The sequence below is a fragment of the Suncus etruscus genome, chromosome 6 (assembly GCF_024139225.1).
Source record: "Suncus etruscus isolate mSunEtr1 chromosome 6, mSunEtr1.pri.cur, whole genome shotgun sequence".
Classification (NCBI taxonomy): Eukaryota; Metazoa; Chordata; class Mammalia; order Eulipotyphla; family Soricidae; genus Suncus; species Suncus etruscus.
The window spans coordinates 48,410,770-48,431,608 of record NC_064853.1 but is presented as its reverse complement, the minus strand read 5'-3'; the positions used below and the strand labels follow the sequence as shown (position 1 = coordinate 48,431,608).

Below are 20,839 nucleotides of genomic sequence, written 5' to 3'. Positions count from 1 at the left end.
CACTGCTGGGTGTGACCCCCCAAAAAAATGAAAACAAAAATAAACCAAATAAATAAAAATTAAAATAAAAAAATAAATCACATCAAATTAGAAAGCTTCTGTATCTCAAAGGAAATGACTAGAATAACACCCACCACACATCTGATAAAGGGTTAATATCCAAGATTATATATCTCTATCTCTACCTACCTACCTACCTACTTACCTAGCTACCTATGTAAACCAGAAGTAATCCTTGAGTAACACCTTGCACACAGCCAACCTGGGTTCAATCTCTAGAATCCCATATGGTTCCCCCAAACCTGTCAGGAGTAATCCCTGGCTGGTGTTGGGTGTCCCCTCCCCCCAAATAAAAGACACTAATATGGAGACTGATTCTTGTTATTTGATCCTGGAAATAGCCCTGACAGGAGGCTACAGTGGAAAAACTATATATCTTTAAGGCATAAAGAGAGATAGTATAAGGGCGCTTGCCTTGCACACAGATGACCCAGGTTTGAACCCATGAATCCCATATGGTTCTCCAAGCACCACCAGGAGTAATTCTTGAGTGCAGTGCTTAGAGTAACACCTGAGTATCAATGGGTGCGGCCTCCACCCTTTCACCCTCAAACAAAAGAATGAGGAGGGATAGGGTGCTTGTCTTGCACGTACCAAGATGATCCACCTAGCCTGCCAGTAGTAAGCTGTGAGCACAGCTGGTTGTGGCTCCCTCCCGGAAAAAAATGATTTCCAAATTGTTAAAAATAATTGTAGAGAAGGGCCAAGGATGTAGATCAGTGGGGAAGTCCATGCCTTCATGTTTTTTAATTTTTTTGCTTTTTTGGGCCACACCCAGTGACGCTTAGGAGTTACTCCTGGCTATGCACTCAGAAATCGCTCCTGGCTTGGGGGGGCCATATGGGGCACTGGGGGATCGAACCCAGGTCCGTCCTAGGTTAGCTGCATGCAAGGCAAATGCCTTACCGCTTGCACTACTGCTCCGGCCTCCAGGTTTTTTTGTTTGTATTTGTTTTGGGGCCTCACCAGGCTGCATTCAGGGGTTACTCTTGGCTCTGCACTCAGAAATCACTCCTAGAAGGCTCGGGGGACCATATGGGATGCTGGGGATTGAACCCAGGTCCATCTGAGGTCATCTGCGTGCAAGGCAATAGTCCTACCACTGCGCTATCGCTCTGGCCCCAGATCAGGTTCTTGTTTCTATTTCTGGAAACTCAAAATAAAGCAAAACCTAGAAAAAGCTTGGAATACAGGATGTCTGACAACATCCTCTGAGTCCCAACGGTTCACTTCTTGGCTGCCATGCCTGTCCTTGAATCAAGCAAACTTCCTGTCACCTCTTTCAGAAGATAGAGATCAGAGATGTGGCTCATAGGGTAAAAGATGGGGAAGCAATTCTTCCTCTCCCTTAGAAAAATGCCAGCACATCACCATCCCATTGTTCTAGGGTTTTAGATTCATGGACGAGGAAGAGAGTAGGATTTCAGCCTGAATCCCGACTGAATATTTTTATGTTCTGTGACTTTAAGGGATTAGTTAATTTCATTTGACCTTTAAAAAACAAATCTGGGCTGGAGCAATAGCACAGCAATAGGGCATTTGCCTTACACATGGCTGACCCAGGACATCCAGGGTTCAATCCCAGGCATTCCATATGGTCGCATGAGCCTGCCAGCAGCAATTTCTAAGCACAGAACCAGGAGTAACCCCTGAGTGCTGCTGGATGTGACCCATAAACACATTCACAAAGTAAATCTAGGGGTGGGAGCTGATAGCACAGTGGTGGGGCCCTTGCCTCGTAGCCAACTCGGGACTAATCTGCGTTCCATCTCTGGCATCCCATATGGTCCGACGGTCCCCCAAGCCTGGCAGGAGCGACTTGTGTGTGCAGAGCTAGGAGTAGGAGTGGCCCAACCCCACCCCCTCAAATAATAAATGTATACAAGGAAATAAAACAACCTACTTAAGGTTGCTTTGAAGATTATATGAGACAAACACTATCCCAGGCGGGGTATTTGGGCTCAATTGAGAACTTGTTTTGCATGCAGGATGCCCTGGGTTCCATTTCCAGAGCCAGAGGGTTCCACCAGCATTACCAAGAGGGGAACCCCTAAGCACCACAGAATATCAGCCAAAGCACAACTTCCCCCCCCCCCCCCCCGCCCTCCAAAACACAACAACTTTAAAAGAAAAATCTTCCAGGACTAGATGCTGAATGGAGGTAGTGATATCCTATCAGTAAGTGTCTAAAAGAAAGGGGAAGAGGAAAAAGAAAATAGTGCTAGCCATAAAGGCAGGCTGGGGGCTGTAAGTAAACCAGAGATACTGATGGAGGGAAGTAAACACTGGAAAAGGGATTGTTTGTTAAAAGATTGTAAGCATGAAAAAAAAACATGAATAATTTTGTAATTCAAGTGATTATATTAAAAAAAATCTTACTAGGAGAAAGATCAACAAGGAAGCATACATGGAGCCAAAACAGTACAGTGGGAAGGGTAGGGTGTTTGCCTTCTTCCAGGCGGTCAAACCAGGATCTTCCAGAAGGTCCCTGGAGCAGTGCCAGGAGTAATTCCTGAGTGCAGAGCCAGGAGCACCACCAGGTGTGCCCTCCCCCTAACCAAAACAAGACAGCATACATGCCACACACACACACACACACACACACACACACACACACACACACACACACACACACACTTTCCACAAGGCCTGGTCATAGAAAAAAGTTCGCAAACCAACACGCACACAAACACACACACTTTCCACAAGGCCTGCTCATAGAAAAAAGTTTGCAGATGACTGTTCCAAGTCCCAGTAACTTTCCCAACAACTTTTCAGGCAGGCATCATTTCTTTTTGCAGTGGACGAGTCTTGGAGGAAGTTAAATAACTTCCCAAAAGTTAAAGAAATTGAACCCAGACCTCACTCATCAAGAAAAGACTTGAAAATAAGCCTGGGTCAGAGAATATTAGCCATTTGCTCAAAAAAATACACACACGACCCGATCTTCTGCTACCAAACGGAGAGTGGGACCCTAACCTAAGAAAAACTTGCTAAGACTTAAATTTCCTCCAACAGGGATTTGGGGAAGTCGAAAGAGATTCCAGAGTGTCGGGTATGGTGTGGGTCCGGATGGGAGCTGTCATTTTCCTCCTGAACTTAGACGGCGGGCGGGAGAAACTCCTGACCTCCCTACCGTCGTCCTCCCTATCCCTAGCTATCCATCGGCCATGCCCCCTCCCTCCAAAAGCCCCCCCACTGCCTCCCGGCCAGGGCCCCCAAACCGCGCCCGCCCGCCGAGAGGTGGGTTTCCTCCGGGACGCGTCCCCTTTAAGGCGCCCAGCCGGCGGCGGCGGCGGCGGCCGGAAGTGTGGCAGGCCGGCTGGCGGCGGCGGCGGCGGGAGCAGCCGTGGCGGCCTAGTGCGCATGCTCCGTCGCCTCCCGCCCTGGCCGCTCGCAGCCCGCCCGCCCGCCCGCCCGCCCGACGGAGCCGGTGAGGAGGGGGAGGGGGCGCGCGGCGCGGCGCGGGCGGGCGGGGCGGGGGGCGCGCGGCGGGCGGCGGCGGGCGGCGCAGGGCGGGGGGCTGCGGCTGCTGCCTCCGCGGGCGGGCGCCTCCCCACGCCCTGTGCGTGCCGCCGCCGCCGCCGGGGAGCGAGCGGACGTCGCGGCGCCGCGGGGGGGTGGGGGGACGCTGCCGCTGGGTCCGCCCGAGCCGCCGGGCCGCCCCCAGCGCGGACGGACGGGCGGACGGACGGACGGACGGACGGACGCGCGGACGCGCAGCCCGCCTCGGACCCACCCGGCCGGCGGGGGCGGGCGGGCGGGCGGGGGAGTGGGGGCGGGGCGGGCTCCCCAGAACCCCGAGCCGGACGGCCCGACCACCCCGGGAGGCCTGGGCCGAGGGGGACATCTTGGGCATCTCGGGGTGCTGGTAGTGGTGCTAATGGTGGTGCAGAGGCCCGGCCTGCGAGCACTCGAGGGGGCCCTGCAGGGGTGCAGCTGAAGACAGAGGCCTCCGTGGGGTGTGGGGGCGCCCGAGGCAGAGTTTTGGGGGCGCCGGAGGTGAAGGGACCCCGGGGAGGGAGCCTGCGAGGCCTTCGCCATCCATCCCCGGTGGTGCTCAGTCCCCAGGCCCAGTGACAGCTCCAGGCGCTGGGACCCGGACCGGATGGGCAGAGGGGCTCCGAAGACCGACTGAGCCAGGCTTCCCCGGGAAGGAGTCGCTCCCAGGGGCACAGGCTCCACGTAGCACCCCGATGGGGAGTGAAGGGATCTCTTCTGGAGGATGGTTTTTGAAGGGGCTGTGCCTGGCACCCCTGCTTTACAACAGGCTTTAGTCGGGAGCCAGGTGGGAGGCAGCAGAAGGGAGGTTGGTATCTTAGAAAGGGAACCTTGGAAAAGGACTTACTTAGCTTTGACCTTGGGCCAGGGGACAGCAGGCAGGAAAGGCCTGGACTGGCCCCTAAACGCACACACACACTAGGGGCTTTGGTGGGAGTGGATTCATCAGCACCCAGACACACACACACACACACACACACACACACACACACACACTAGGGGCTTTGGTGGGAGTGGATTAATCAGCACACACACACACACACACACACATACACACACGGCTTTGGTGGTAGTGGATTCATCAGCACGCACGCACACACACACACACACACACACACACACACACACACACACACACACACACACACACACACACACACCAGCACCCAGAGATGGGGGTTTCCTCCTATGAAGGGTTAGGGGAACTGTTGAGTAGATGGATCATTCTAGGCTCTGGGGTTCTTCCACTTCCCCCTATTGCCTATTCTAATGGTTACCGAAGTGCTGGAGAATTTATTAAATTTTTGGACCTTCTTCCCATATTTGTCAGCCTTTTTTTTTTTAATCAGTTATACATATTTAATAATACTAATACAGTGACTTTCATGTAGTCATTAACCAGTTAGTTTACTCACATTTACTCCCAACAAATATGTAGTGAATTCTAACTTGTAGTTGATTTCAGTGGATTTGTTGAAGTCCCATTTTGATATTGTCCTAGGGTGTAGACTTTAATAGGATGAATCTTCAATGAAACCCTTTACCCCATTGGTTTCTCTGAACATCTATATAATAGTCTTCAATGTATGACTTATCTGAACTTAATGTACTCTGGCTATTTCCCTGTTGGTGGTTGGCTTCATTACCTTTGGTAGCATTCTAGGTCACCTACTTCATGAATGAAGGAGAATAAAGGGACGGGGAAGGAGTTTTGGCCTTAAGTAATAACACAATTTTAATTATTAATTTTTAAGAATTCCTACACTTGGCTAGAGAGTTCAGAGGGCTGAGCACATGCTTTTAATACATGAGTTTGATTCCCAACACCCCTTTGTGTCCATCCCCCCACAACACTTAGGTATGACTGCAGGACAGGAGAGATTCTAGAGCAGGCTGGGTACTAGCCATGCACATGGCTAACCCTCACTTGATTCCCACATACCACATAAGGTTTCTTGAGCCCCACCAGGAGTGATCTAGTACTGCGCCCAGGAGTAAATCCTGAGAAAAGCAGGTTTGGCTCCAATGCAGAATAGACTGCACAAGGGCCCAGGGATGTGACTTAGTGGTAGAGCACTTACTTTATATGTTTGAGTCTTGGGTTTGAGTCCCTGTACCTCAAACAATAGGGTACACATAGTTTATATAAAAATTATAATACGTGGGGCCAGAGAGATAGCCCAGTAGTAGGGCATTTGCCTTGCATGCAGTCAACCTGGGAGGTGCCAGACCCCGTTTCTATCATTGGCATCCCATATGGTTCCCTGAGCCTGCCAGGGGCGATTTCTGAGTGCAGAGCCAGGAGTAACTCCTGCGCTGCCGGGCTTGACCAAAAAACAAATATATGTATATACATATATATGTTACAGTGGAGTATATATATATTACAGTGGAGTAAATATAGTGGGGTTAAATTTCAGGATATACATATACATTTCTGTTTCTTTTTAACTACCAACTCTGATATCCTTAAAACATGTGACACTGGTTTTTATTTAATTTTTTTTGAGCCACACCTGTTTGATGCTCAGGGGTTACTCTTGGCTAAGCACTCAGAAATTGCCCCCTGGCTTGGGGGGACCATATGGGACGCCAGGGGATCGAACCACGGTCCTTCCTTGGCTAGCACTTGCAAGGCAGACACCTCACCTCTAGCGCCACCTCACCGGCCCTGTGACACTGGTTTTTAAGCAGCTTTCTAAACAATCTAGAGTAGGTCAGATGTCATTTGTTTAGTTTCTGATAACATGTGAGCAGTTGGGTGCTTACTTTCGAGGTATCTTTTTAATCTGAAAATAACTGTAAAATGATTTTTTTCTTTCACATAAATTTTTTATTTCCTTTATGTGGAATTACAGTGTTGTATGATTCCACAACAAATACTTTTAAGGTAGTCCTCCATTAAATACCCAAAGGAGCCACTCAGTCATCTTTCCTCAGGAGTTTTTGTTGCTATAAACAAGAGCCACTTTTCACTTAGCTGAAAGAGATGACCTTGCAGTTAGCCAGTATAGTCTGTGGAGCTGGTTTCAGGTTACTTGCTAGAATATGGTATTTAGGGTAATAAGAGATGTTCAAACCCAAACTTGCTTCTCTGAAGAATGTTGAATCAGACCTGTGTCTGATGGCACTGAGAAATATACTGTAAATGATTATAATTATCCTCTTTGAGGATAAACCTCTCAGGTTAGAGAAGCATTCAAAACATTGTGCTTGAGTTACAAAATGTGGCAGGGATAACGAATAAAACCTGAGTGCAGGGGCTGGAGCAATAGCACAGCTGGTAGGGCATTTGCCTTGCACACTGTTGACCCGGATTTGATCCCCAGCATCACATATGATCCCCAGAGTCTGCCAGGAGCAATTTCTGAGCACATAGCTGCTGGCTGCAGGTCCCAAAAAACAAAAAATATGCATTCATACTGAGGAAAGAATAAAATATTATTGACACTCATTCAAAATATTAGGGGCCGGAGAGATAGCATGGAGGTAGGGTGTTTGCCTTGCATGCAGAAGGCCGGTGGTTTGAATCCCAGCATCCCATATGGTTCCCCCAAGCCTGCCGAGAGCGATTTCTGAGCATAGAGCCAGGAGTAACCCCTGAGTGCTGCCAGGTGTGACCCAAAAACCAAAATAAAAGTAAAACCCAACCCGAAAAACAACAAAATTATAAAAAAGAGTCAGGTACTAGACTGAAACTAGAAGCATCCTAGATTGGACAGTTAGTACAGGCTTAATTAAGGAGGCTTTATATGTGGCAAACACTCAGTCCCTTTGTATTTGGTCAACCCCAGTGTATAGTCCCATGAGCACAGCCAGATGTAAGCCCTTAATCTTGCTGGGAGTGGCCCCAAAACAAAAAATAAAGAAAAGAAACTAGAAACGTCCTCCTAATTCTGCTTCTGTATTCCATTACTTAATTTAAGCAATTTGTTTGTTTGTTTGTTTTTTGGGCCACACCCAGTGACTCTCAGGGGTTACTCCTGGCTATGCGCTCAGAAACGCCTCTGGCTTGGGGGACCATCATATGGGACACGCCTGGGGATTGGACCTTGGTCTGTCCTAGGTTAGCTCATGTAAGGCAAATGCCATATTTCCTGCACCACAGCTCTGGCCCCAACCTAAGCAAATTTTTAAAAATTAACCCCTTCCGCCATATATATATATATATATATATATATATATATATATATATATATATATATTTTTTTTTTTTTTTTTTTTTTTTTTTTTTTGGTTTTTGGGTCTCACCCGGCAGTGCTCAGGAGTTACTCCTGGCTCCATGCTCAGAAGTCGCTCCTGGCGAGCACGGGGGACCATATGGGACGCCGGGATTCGAACCGATGACCTTTTGCATGAGAGGCAAACGCCTTACCTCCATGCTATCTCTCCGGCCCCTTTTTTTTTTTTTTTTTTTTTTGGAATATATATATATTTTGTTTTGTTTTGTGTTTTTGGTTTTTGGGCCACACCCAGCGGTGCTCAGGGGTTACTCCTGGCTGTCTGCTCAGAAATAGGTCCTGGCAGGCACAGGGGACCATATGGGACACCGGGATTCGAACCAACCACCTTTGGTCCTGGATCGGCTGCTTGCAAGGCAAATGCCGCTGTGCTATCTCTCCGGGCCCGCCTTATATTTTTTTTAACACACTGAACACATCTTTTAATTATGAGGCCCAGAATATGCTCAGTATTTAAGCATACACCTCATGGATGAGTTCCTGGATTCTCCAGCGCCTCTCCAAAAAAACTCAAATTCTGTAATGTTAAAATAGGGCCCGGAGAGATAGCACAGCGGTGTTTGCCTTGCAAGTAGCCGATCCAGGACCAAAGGTGGTTGGTTCGAATCCTAGTATCCCATATGGTCCCCCGTGCCTGCCAGGAGCTATTTCTGAGCAGACAGCCAGGAGTAACCCCTGAGCAACGCTGGGTGTGGCCCCCCCCAAAAAAAAATACAGTAGGAGCCGGACCACTGCAGTAGGGCATTTGCTTTGCAAGCAGCTGATCTAGTGGTCCGAATCCTGGCATTCCATAAGGTCCCCCGAGCCTGCCAGGAGCGATTTTTTTTTTTTTTTTTTGGTTTTGGGCTACACCCTATGACACTCAGGGGTTACTCCTGGCTATGCGCTCAGAAATCGCTCCTGACTTGGAGGACCATATGGGATGCCGGGGGAATCGAATCGCGGTTTCATCCTAGGTTAGTGCTTGCCAGGCCTTACTGCTAGCGCCACTACTCCAGCCCACCAGGAGCGATTTCTGAGTGAAGTGCCAAGAGTAACTCCTGAGCACTGCCAAATGTGATCCCCCCCCCCCCAAATACAATAAACAAGTGTTCAACAAATGTTGCTGCAATTATTTTAATTTAGCCTATGTTTCTATATTCCAAGCTTTGAAGAGATTTATTTGTTCAGTTAATTTAAGATTTATTTATTTATTTATTTTGTGGTTTTTGGGTCACACCCGGCAGTGCTCAGGGGAAACTCCTGGCTCCATGCTCAGAAATTGCTCCTGGCAGGCACAGGGGACCATATGGGAAGCCGGATTCGAACTGATGACCTTCTGCATGAAAGGCAAACGCCTTACCTCCATGCTGTCTCTCCGGCCCCCAGTTATTTTAAGATTTAATGGCATTTTTATGCTTTACCATGCCCCTTTTTGACTTTCGTTTGATTCCGAAGGCCTAATTATTTGGTCTGTTGCTGGCAGCCAGCCAAACCAGTCCATTAATTCTTTTCTTTTTTCCTAGATTTTTGGTTTTTTTGGGGGGCCACGTCTAGGGGTGCTCAGGGTTTACTCATGAAGGAGTTCAGGGACCTCTTGAGATGCTGAGGATTCAAGCTGAGTCAGGAAACTTAGGAACAGATTTGAAAGAGATTCTGAATTCAATTTAGGGAATGAAACGAGACATAAAAGAGCCCAGAGCAATAGTACAGCGGATTTGGTGCTTCCCTTGCATGCTGTCCATCAAGGGTTTGATCCCTAGCAGCTCATGGTCCTCTGAACCTGCCAGGAGGATTCCTGAATGCAGAGCTCAGAGTAAGCTCTAAGAACATCTGAGTCTGGCCTAAAATCCTTTTTATTAAAAGAAACTTGGTTAGACACAGTATGGAGTTCAGGAAAAAATGTTTGAATGTGAAAATCATAAAGTCAGAGTTGTAAATCAGATATGTGAAGTTTTAAGAGTTTAACAATACCTTCTAACAAAACCACATAACTTGAACCATTTTGTTCTGCTTCACAAATTGAGGGAGAAATAATGGAGGGTTCCAAGACCAAACAGTCTGAACATTGAGTAGAAATAAAAAAATGATTAAAACAAAACAAAACAAAAAGAATTTAACTGAATAAATACATGAAAGTTGAATAAACTAACATTTGTTAGAGTCTATGCTGAGCAGAGCCAAGGAAGACAAAGATTTTTAGATAAGCAGCACCTGTCTTCTCAAGAGTGTAGTTCAGTTACGGAAATATATGCAATAGAGGACATTACTGTAGTAAACTCTAGAGGATCTATACAAGCCAACTAATGGAGGATTTCAGAAAAGAAAATATTTTGGGGGCCCAGAGAGATAGCACGAAGATAAAGCGTTTGCTTTGCATGCAAAAGGATGGTGGTTCAAATCCTGGCATCCCATATGGTCCCCTGAGCCTGCCAGGAGCGATTTCTGAGCTTAGAGCCAGAGTAATCCCTGAGTGCTGTTGGGTGTAACCCCCCCAAAAAAAAAGAACCCCCAAAACTTTGGGTTTTGGCGATATCTTAGTAGTAGAGCATTTGCCTTGCTCAGACCCTGAGATTGATCACACACACACACACCATCCACACACACAGAGTAATAGAAAGGAAAAAGGGGCTAGAGCTATAGATTGATCACACACACACACACACACACACACACACACACACACACAGTGTAATAGAAAGGAAAAAGGGGCTAGAGCTATAGTAGAGCAGGTAAGATGCTTACCTTGCATGTGGCAGAGCTGGGTTCTATATCTGAAACTACAGACTATATGTTCAGAGTGCAATGGTTGGTTGATGTGATGGGAACTTTGGATTCTTTGGGTAATAGAGTTCAGATAAGTTAGAAAAATATTTCAGAGCTAAATGAGAAGACTTGAGTGCTAAGCCAAATATAATGGCAGAGCTGAGATGTGGATTAGGTTATTAGATTACTAATTTCACCTTCAAATTGACATTCATCATATATCTACTCTATTCAGCACAATCCTTCTATCTTCACAAGTATAAGTAAATACAGTGCTTTTACACTCCTTTATTTTCTTTTTTTATCCTTTTTTTTTTTAATTTAATGTAATTTAATTTTTTTGGTTCTTGGGTCACACCTGGCAGTGCTCAGGGGTTACTCCTAGCTTTAAGCTCAGAAATCGCTCCTGGCAGGCTCGGGGACCATATGAGATGCCGGGATTCGAACCACTATCTTTCTGCATGCAAGGCAAACGTCTTACCTCCATGCCATCTCTCCAGCCCCTTACACTCCTTTTTTTTTAATATGGGGACTGACAGCTGTAAAATATCCTGGGGCCCTATGAGTTTTCGTAAATTCCTAACAACACAACCAGAGAGATAATACAGGAATTAAGGTGCTTGCTTTGTGTTTTGCCAACGTAGGTTTAATTCCCAGCAGGCACCAAAAGTGGTCTTCCAAATGAACCAGGAATATTCCCTGAGCTGGGTATGGCCCAAAACCAAAATAAAAGATCTAAACATTTTGCCTTAGGGGTTAGAGATAAGAGTACAGCTGTTAGAGTATTTGCCTTTACTGGGCCAACCTGGATTTAGTCCCTGGCATTCCATATGGTCCTCTGAGCATTGTTAGAAGTGATTCCTGGGCCCGGAGAGATAGCACAGCGGTGTTTGCCTTGCAAGCAACCGATCCAGGACCTAAGGTGGTTGGTTCGAATCCTGGTGTCCCATATGGTCCCCCGTGCCTGCCAGGAGCTATTTCTGAGCAGACAGCCAAGAGTAACCCCTGAACACCTCCGGGTGTGGCCCAAAAACCAAAAAAACAAACAAAAAAAAAAAACTTAAAAAAATAAAGAAGTGATTCCTGTGTGCAGGGTCAAAAGTAAACACCCGAGCATCCCTCGATGTGGCCCCAGAACAAAAAATTTTGAGTTATATTTTTTCCAAAATTTGAAAGTTACTATTTTGTTTGTTTGTTTTTTGTTTTTTTTGGGTCACACCCTGGCTCTACACTCAGAAATCACTCCTGGCAGGCTCGAGGAACCATATGGGATGCCGGGATTTGAACCACCGTCCTTCTGCATGCAAGGCAAACACTTTACCTCCATGCTATCTCTCTGGCCCACTGAAAGTTACTATTTTTATTCTTTCTTACCTTCCCCCACTTTTTTGATAGGGACATTGTGGTGCCAAGAATGGAAATGGGGTGGCCACATGCAAAGCCTGTATTCTCTCTCCATCCCCATCTACTCCCTGCTTAAATTTTTAAAATTTTGCTTGTTGTTGATGTTGTGATGACTGGGGGTGTTGTGTAGCTTGCTTTGCTCTAGTGCTTGTTCACATGCTTACCAGCACAGACATTCTCAATTGAGGCATACAAGGTCTTGTTGTGGTCTGGGAAGATAGCTCAAAGTTATGTCAAAAAACATGTCTTTTGGGGCCGGAGAGGTAGTAAGACGTTTGCCTTTCATTCAGAAGGTTGGTGGTTCGAATCCCGGCATCCCATATGGTCCCCTGAGTCTGCCAGGAGTAACCCCTAAGCGCTGCCGGGTGTGACCCCCCCCCAAAAAAAAAAAACCATCAAACAAAAGCATGTCTTTTTGCTTTGCCTCTTTGGGGGTGGGTCACCCTGCTTGTGCTCAGTGGTTATTCTTAGCTCTTCGCTGAGGAATCATTCCTGGCTGTGTTCAGGGGACCATATGGGGTGCCAGGGATTGAACCAGTGTTCGCTCTGTTTCAAGGCAAGGGCCTTGCCCACTGTACTATTTGTTCAGGCCCAATCCTGCTTTCAGGGGTCTCAAACTTGCGACCCGCGGGCCGCAAACGACCCTCCATACAACATTTTGTGGCCCTGCCCTAGAGGAATCTCTTTTTGTTCTGTTTTGTTTTGTTTTAGTTGTTTTAGTTGTTTGGGTCACACCCCCCAATGTTCAAAGCTTACTGCTGACTTTGCACTCAAGGATCTCCTCGACTTTGCCTCCTGTGGCCCGCAGGTAAATTGAGTTCGAGACTCCTGTTTTAGAATCAGGAAACATTGTAGTTTCCTGATCATGGGAAACACTCATTTTTCTATGAATTCTGTAAAGGAAATGCCTGGTGAGATAGTCTCTTCATTTAGTCTGAAGCAGAGATATTAACTAGTTTCTAGAAGGATCACAAATGAAGTTCATTAGTAGAATATATGCATTACTTTGTATAAAGCATTGGTCTTGATCTTCACTAAAAAAAGAATTAAAAAAAAAAGTTCAGGGCCAGAGAGATAGCATGGAGGTAGAAAGTTTGCCTTACATGCAGAAGGACAGCAGTTTGAATCCCAGCATCCCATAAGGTCCCCCGAGCCTGCCAGGAGCGATTTCTGAGCATAGAGCCATGAGTAATCCCTGAGCACTGCCGGATGTGACCCAAAAACCAAAACCAAAACCAAAAAAAAAAAAACGAAAAAAAAAAAGGTCTTGGTGGGAGAGAGATAGCATGGAGGTAGAGAATTTGCCTTGCATACAGAAGGACTGTAGTTCCAATCTTGGCATCCCATATGGTCCCCTGAGCCTGCCAGGAGCAATTTCTGAGCATAAAGCCAGGAGTAACCCCTCGGCACTGCTGGGTGTGACCCAAAAATCAAAAATAAGGGCCCGGAGAGATAGCACAGCAGCTGCCTTGCAAGCAGCCGATCCAGGAGCAAAGGTGGTTGGTTCGAATCCCGGTGTCCCATATGGTCCCCCGTGCCTGCCAGGAGTAACCCCTGAGCACCGCCGGGTGTGGCCCCAAAACCAAAACTAAATAAATAATAAATAAATAAATAAAATATTCAGGGGCCAGAGAAATAATTGGAGGTAGAGTATTTGCCTTGCATGCAGAAGGATGGTGGTTTGAATCCTAGCATCCCATATGGTCCCCCAGCCTGCCTGGAGCGATTTCTGAGTGGAGAGCCAGAAGTAACCCCTGAGCACGCTGGGTGTGAACCAAAAACCAAAAAAAAAGTTCTTGTCATACATCTGGATTTGTCACTTACTAAATAACTACATAATGAAGCTAGTTACTTTGTTTTGTTTTTGTTGTTTTTGTTTTTGGGTCACACCTGACTCTACGCTCAGAAATCGATACTGGCAGGCTCAGGGGACTATACAGGATACCGAGATTAAACCGCAGTCCTTCTGCATGCAAGGCAAACGTTCTACCTCCATGCTATCTCTCTGGCCCCTATCTTTTTTCTTATACAGCTGCCCAAAACAACAACAAAACAAAACCTGGGGGCTGGAGAGATAGCATGGAGGTAAGGCTTTGGCCTTTCATGCAGAAGGTCATTGGTGGGGCCGGGCGGTGGTGCTAAAGGTAAGGTGCCTGCCTTGCCTGCGCTAGCCTTGAACGGACCACGGTTCGATCCCCCGGTGTCCCATATGGTCCCCCAAGCCAGGAGAGACTTCTGAGCGCATAGCCAGGAGTAACCCCTGAGCGTCACCGGGTGTGGCCCAAAAACCAAAAAAAAAAAAAAAAAAAAAAAAAAAAAGAAGGTCATTGGTTTGAATCCCCGCCTCCTATGTGGTCCCCTGAGCCTGCCAGGAGCAATTTCTGAGCGTGGAGCCAGGAGTAACCCCTGAGCTGCTGGATGTGACCCAAAACCAAAAAAAAAAAAACCTGATTTGGGACCAGAGTGATTGTGCAGCGGTAGGGCGTTTGCCTTAGATGCGGCTGACCCAGGATGGACCACAGTTCAATCCCCAGCATCCCATGTGGTCCTCAAGCCAGGAGCGATTTTTTGAGTGCAGAAATCACTGGTTTTGGGTCACCAAGTGTGGCCCAAAAAATAAAATAAAAAACAAACCTGATTTGTAATGCTTGCCAATTTCTTTGAATAATATGTTTTCAGTGTTTGTTTGTTTTGGGGCCATACCTAGTGGTGCTCAGGAGCTACTTCTGGCTCTGCACTCAGGAATCACTCTTGGCAGTGCTTGGGGGACTACATGGGATGCCGGGGATAGAACCTGAGTTGGCAGCATACAAGGAAAAGCAACTTATTCACTTTATTATCTCTCCAGCTTCTCAGTATCACTAAATTTTTTTTCTTTTTGTTTTTGGGCCACATCTGACAGCACTCAGGGGTTGCTCCTGACTCTGTGCTCAGAAATTGCTCCTGGGGGGCCAGAGTAGCACAGTGGTAGGGCGTTTGCCTTGCACAAAGCTGACCCAGGACAGACGCCTGTTCAATCCCCAGCATCCCATATGATCCTCTGAGCCAGGAGCTATTTCTGAGTGTAGAGCCAGGAGTAACCCCTGAGTGCCACCAGGTGTGGCAAATAAAAAAAAAAAAAAGAAAGAAATTGCTCCTGGTAGGCTTGGGGAATCATATGGCAAGCTGGATCGAACCTAGGTCTGTCCCAGGTTTGCCGAGTGCAAGGCTATCACTCAGGTTCCAGCATCACTAATTTCAAGCAACCAATTTGATATCAATAAACTAGGTTTGCTGTCAGTTTCAGGAGCTGGTAGGGCTGACTCCAGCACACCACTGGTTGAATCACATATACTGAGAAAAATCTATAATACCGAGTGAATGTGAGGATATTTCTGCTACTATCAGAGCCTGTATCAGTTCCTATCCTTTTCAGAGGACAATGATCTCCAATGTGCTCTTTCATTTTCGTCCTTTGCTTTTTTGTTTGTTTGTTTTTGTTTTTTCAGTCACGCCCAGTGACACTCAGGGGTTACTCCTGGCTATTTGCTCAGAAGTCACTCCTGGCTTGGGAGACCATGTGGGACGTCGGGGGATCGAACCTGAGGTCTGTCCTAGGCCTTACCGCTTGCGCCACCGCTCCGGCCCCCTCCTTTGCTTTCTGTCTTGTTTTGTTTTTTTTGTGTGAAGACCCCCAGTGGTGCTCAGGGTTTACTCCTGGCTTTGCACTCAGGAATACTTCTGGTGGGCTCTGGAAACCGTATGAGATGCTGGGGACTGAACCTGAGTATATCACATGCAAGGCAAGCACTCTACCTGCTGTACTATTGCTCCTGTCCTCCTTTGGCTTTTGAGCTATGCTTAGCAGTGCTCAGGGCTTATTCCTGACTCTCTGCTCAGGACTTATTACTGGTGGGTTTGGGGAACAATATGGGATGTAGGGGATTAAGCCTAGGTCAGCTTGGTATTAGGCAAACACCCTTCCTACCCTTTACTATTATTTCATCCCTCCAGTGTGCTCTTGAAATTGAGTCATTAATCTAAGTTTTCATATCCAGTGTTGCCATTTTTTTTAAAGCAAAGTTACTCGTGAATTCTACCTTTAAAAAATTATGTGGAGGGCCTGGAGAGATAGCACAGGGTGCTAGCCTTGCAAGCAGTCGATCCAGGACCTAAGGTGGTTGGTTCGAATTCCGGTGTCCCATATGGTCCCCCGTGCCTGCCAGGAGCTATTTCTGAGCAGACAGCCAGGAGTAACCCCTGAGCACCGCCGGGTGTGGCCCAAAAACCAAAAAAAAAAAAAAAAAAAAATTATGTGGAGCCAGTGAGGTGGCGCTGGAGGTAAGGTGTCTGCCTTGCAAGCGCTAGCCAAGGAAGGACCACGGTTCGATCCCCCGGCGTCCCATATGATCCCCCAAACCAGGGGCAATTTCTGAGCGCTTAGCCAGGAGTAACTCCTGAGCATCAAATGGGTGCAGGGGCCGGCGCGGTGGCGCTAGAGGTAAGGTGTCTGCCTTGCAAGCGCTAGCCAAGGAAGGACCACGGTTCGATCCCACAGCGTCCCATATGGTCCCCCATGCCAGGAGTGACTTCTGAGTGCATAGCCAGGAGTAACCTGTGAGCGTCACTGGGTGTGACCCAAAAACCAAAAAAAGAAATTATGAATTACAAAGTTATTCTTTTTTTTTTTTTTTGACAAAGTTATTCTTGCTGAATTTCTGGCCTACAATGAGTTCTTGTTTCTGACTACAGCCCCAGCTTGCTGACTTCATGTGAAAGATGGCTAATGCGGAAGTGAGTGTCCCAGTGGGGGATGTGGTTGTGCTACCCACTGAAGGAAATGAAGGGGAGAGCCCTGAAGATACTAAAACCCAAGTGATCTTGCAGTTACAGCCTGTGCAGCAAGGGTAAGTGATGAGATATTTGAGTATTTGAAAATCTTGGGAGGCACTAAGGATGGAGAAATGACCAATTTGTGATTGCTTAGCCCAATAGAACATTCAGCATTGATATCCCATCTGTCTACATTTTTATATGTATAATGTAGTAGGTCTGTATTTGTCTTTTTTTTTTTTTTTTTTTGGTTTTTGGGCCACACCCGGTGACGCTCAGGGTTACTCCTGGCTAAGCTCCTGGCTTTGGGGACCATACGGGACGCCGGGGGATCGAACTGCGGTCCGTACTAGACTAGCGCTGGCAAGGCATACACCTTACCTCTAGCGCCACTGCGTCCGGCCCCTGTATTTGTCATTCTTGAGAGCTTGTTTGGAGGTTCTAGCAGGGGAGCGCAGCTACTCGTATACCCTCGACCGAAGAACGGTCCGTCTCTATTCGGGGAAGGCTGTCCTCTTCGACCGAGCGCGAAGCTTCTGGAGAGACACACATGGAGTGGTGAGGGAAGAAGGAGACACTCCCCTAGCCAGCCAGATCAGCCGAATCAACCCTGGCGATCAATGGGGTGACAGATGTCGCAGCCAGATCGCCCTCACATCCTGTATTTGTCATTCTTAATTGCAACAATTAGCCTTTCTCCCTTTTCTCCACTGTGATCTTGAGGATAAGTTACATGATTTTTTTTTAATTTTATTTGTCAATAATCCTATTATCCTACTAATATGAATAATCCTATTATTATTTTGGTTTTTGGGCCACACCCTGCAGCTCTCAGGGGTTACTCCTGGTTCTTTTTTTTTTTTTTTGGTTTTTGGGCCACACCCGGTAACGCTCAGGGGTTACTCCTGGCTATGTGCTCAGAAGTTGCTCCTGGCTTGGGGGACCATATGGGACACCGGGGGATCGAACCGCGGTCCGTCCAAGGCTAGCGCAGGCAAGGCAGGCACCTTACCTTTAGCGCCACCGCCCGGCCCCTACTCCTGGTTCTATGCTCAGAAATCACTCCTGGCAGGCTCGTGGGACCATATAGGATGCCGGGATTCGAACCACTGTCCTTCTGCATGCAAGGCAAATGCCTTACCTCCATGCTATCTCTCCAGCCCCAGGATTTTTTTTTTTTTTTTTTTTGCCACACCTGAAAATGCTTAAACAACACACCTGTTGGTGGTGCTGGGGAACCATATGCAGTACAAGGGTTTCAACCAGAGTTGTAGCAGCAGCTGCATACTATGAAAGCATCTTATCCTTTGTACTCTCTCTCTGGTTCCAATTGTTTTCAATATAACCAGTTTCCTAACATTTCTGAATATTGTTAAACAAGAAGAAATATTGTAAGATCTATAAGGAAAAATCATAAGAAATAACTAAAATATTTGGGAGTGCTAATAGATTATATGTGCATATTCTAATTCACTTGTTTGGAAATCTTATTTGTAGTTTATTTTGGGCTGTGGGGCCACACTTAGTTATATTTAGAGGTTACCTGGCTTTTTTTTTTTTGGCCACACCCAGCAGTGCTCAGGGTTTCTCCTGGCTGTCTGCTCAGAAATAGCTCCTGGCAGGCATGGGGGACCAGGATTCGAACCAACCACCTTAGGATCAGCTGCTTGCAAGGCAAACACCACTGTGCTATCTCTCCGGGCCCGGTTACCTGGCTTTTTGATGGGGGGGGGGCACTCCCAGAGGTGCTGAGGAACCATGTAATTCCATAGATTGAATTTGGGCCTCCCAATTGCTTCAACTCTTTTTGTATATTTCACTGACATCCATGCTTGATGTTTTGTTGGGGCCATACTCAGTGGTTACTCCTGGTTCTGTACTCACTAATTACTCCTGGTGGTGCTTGGGGGACCAGAAGGGTTGTTGAGGATGGGCAAACACCCTACCAGCTGGATTATCACTCAGGCCTCACTTATTTTTCCCCCTGGTTTTTGGGCCACATCTGGTGGTGCTTAGGGGTTACTCCTGGCTTTGCACTCAGAGATCACTCTTGGTGGGCTCAACAAATCATATAGGATGCTGGGGAACAAACCCAGGTTAGCCATGTGAAAGCAAATGCACTACCTGCTATATTATTACTCCAGCCCCTCTGCTTTATTTTAATATCAAGTAGCAAGTTCTTATAGGAGATGTATGATCACTGGTAAAAATACAGATGAGGTAGAAGCAAAAGATTATGATCATTTAGCTTGAATCATTTATTTGGGCATATTAGAAATAGAAAGAAGGAAGATGCATAGTTTTAAAGAAATGCATCTTGGGCCCGGAGAGATAGCACAGCGGCGTTTGCCTTGCAAGCAGCCAATCTAGGACCAAAGGTGGTTGGTTCGAATCCCGGTGTCCCATATGGTCCCCCGCGCCTGCCAGGAGCTATTTCTGAGCAGATAGCCAGAAGTAACCCCTGAGCAACGCCGGGTGTGGCCCAAAAAACCAAAAAAAAAAAAAAAAAAAAAAAAAAAAGAAATGCATCTTTTTTTTTTTTGGTTTTTGGGTCACACCCGGCAATACTCAAGGGTTACTCTTGGCTCTGCGCTCAGAAATCGCACCTGGCAGGCTCGGGGGACCATATGGGATGCTGGGATTCGAACCATCGTCCTTCTGCATGCAAGGCAAATGCCCTACCTCCATGCTATCTCTCTGGCCCCAAAGAAATACATCTTTAAGATTTGGTGTCTGCCTGTGTGGGAGTTGAGAAGGAGGGGAAAAAAGGTATGTTGTGTGACTCCCTGATTTTTGGCTACATTGTACTGTGTGATGCTATTAATGAGCATTACACAGTATGGAAAAAAAGAGTATACTCTATAGAGTATAGAAAGAAGAGTAAGTAATTTGGTAGGTGGGAGTGAGGACTTGGTTATTTATTTATTTATTTATTTTATTTTTTGGTTTTGGGGCCACACCCAGCGGTGCTCAGGGGTTACTCCTGGCTGTCTGCTCAGAAATAGCTCCTGGCAGGCACGGGGGACCTTATGGGACACCGGGATTCGAACCAACCACCTTTGGTCCTGGATCAGCTGCTTCCAAGGCAAACACCACTGTGCTATCTCTCCGGGCCTGGACTTGGTTATTTAATTAAAAATTTTTTTTTTTGGTTTTTGGCTTACACCCGGCAGCACTTCTGGCTCTGTGCGAGAAATCATCCCTGGCAGGCTCAGGGGACCATATGGGATGCTGGGATTCGAACTGCTGCCTGTCCTGGTTGGCTGCATGCAAGGCAAACACCCTACCACTGTGCTATCTCTCTAGCTCCTTAATTAATTTTTGTGTTGTCTTTTTTGTTTGTTTGTTTATTTTGGGGCCACACCTGGTGGCACCCAGGAGTTACTCCCGGAAGGCTGAGGGACCATATGGAATGCTGGGAATTGAACCTGAATTCGTCCCAGGTCTGCCGCATGCAAGGTGGCCTTACTGCTGTGCTATCTCTCTGGCCCTAATTAAGTTGATTTTTAAAACTTTCATGTTTGGGGCCAGAGAGATAGCATGGAGGTAGGACATTTACCTTGCATGCAGGTGGTTCTAATCCCGGCATTCCCATATGGTTTCCCGAGCCTTCCAGGAGCGATTTCTGAGCGTAGAGCCAGGAGTAACCCCTGAGCGCTGCTGGGTGTGACCCCAAAACTAAAAAAAAAAAAATTCATGCATTCAAGGGAGAGATAGTATAGCTGTTAGGGCACATATCTTGTGTACAACTAACCTAGGTTTTCAGTACTGGATATGGTCCTCTGAGCACTGCTGTGAATGATTCCTGAATGAGTACAGAGCCAGGAATAAGTCTGAGTGCTTCCAGATATGGCCCCAAATCCCAAACAATAAAAAACAAACACACAAAATGCAGGGATTCATTATAATACTTTGTATTGCTTAGGGTAAAACAAGGTATAATCTAACACCCCCACCAAGCATCCCCAGAGAGCCCTTTTTAAAGAACAATTATAAGGGTCAGACACATTTAGAAGGAGCAATTCAGAGCCACCCAGGAGTACCAGGCCTGCTTCAGCCAGTTCATCCTTATATCA

The 20,839-nt window shown here is 46.9% G+C and overlaps 1 protein-coding gene across 1 annotated transcript in view; it reads left to right on the top strand.

Moving 5' to 3' along the window:
* Positions 1 to 3,474: 3,474 nt before the first annotated feature.
* The window catches only part of GMEB1 (glucocorticoid modulatory element binding protein 1), a 45,570-nt gene continuing 28,205 nt past the window's right edge, over positions 3,475 to 20,839 (top strand). Inside the window, exons 1-2 of the mRNA XM_049774775.1 lie at positions 3,475 to 3,493; positions 16,683 to 16,837. Coding sequence (XP_049630732.1) covers positions 16,710 to 16,837 — 128 coding nt within the window. The 5' untranslated portion in view covers positions 3,475 to 3,493; positions 16,683 to 16,709. The remainder of the gene's footprint in view (positions 3,494 to 16,682; positions 16,838 to 20,839) is intronic.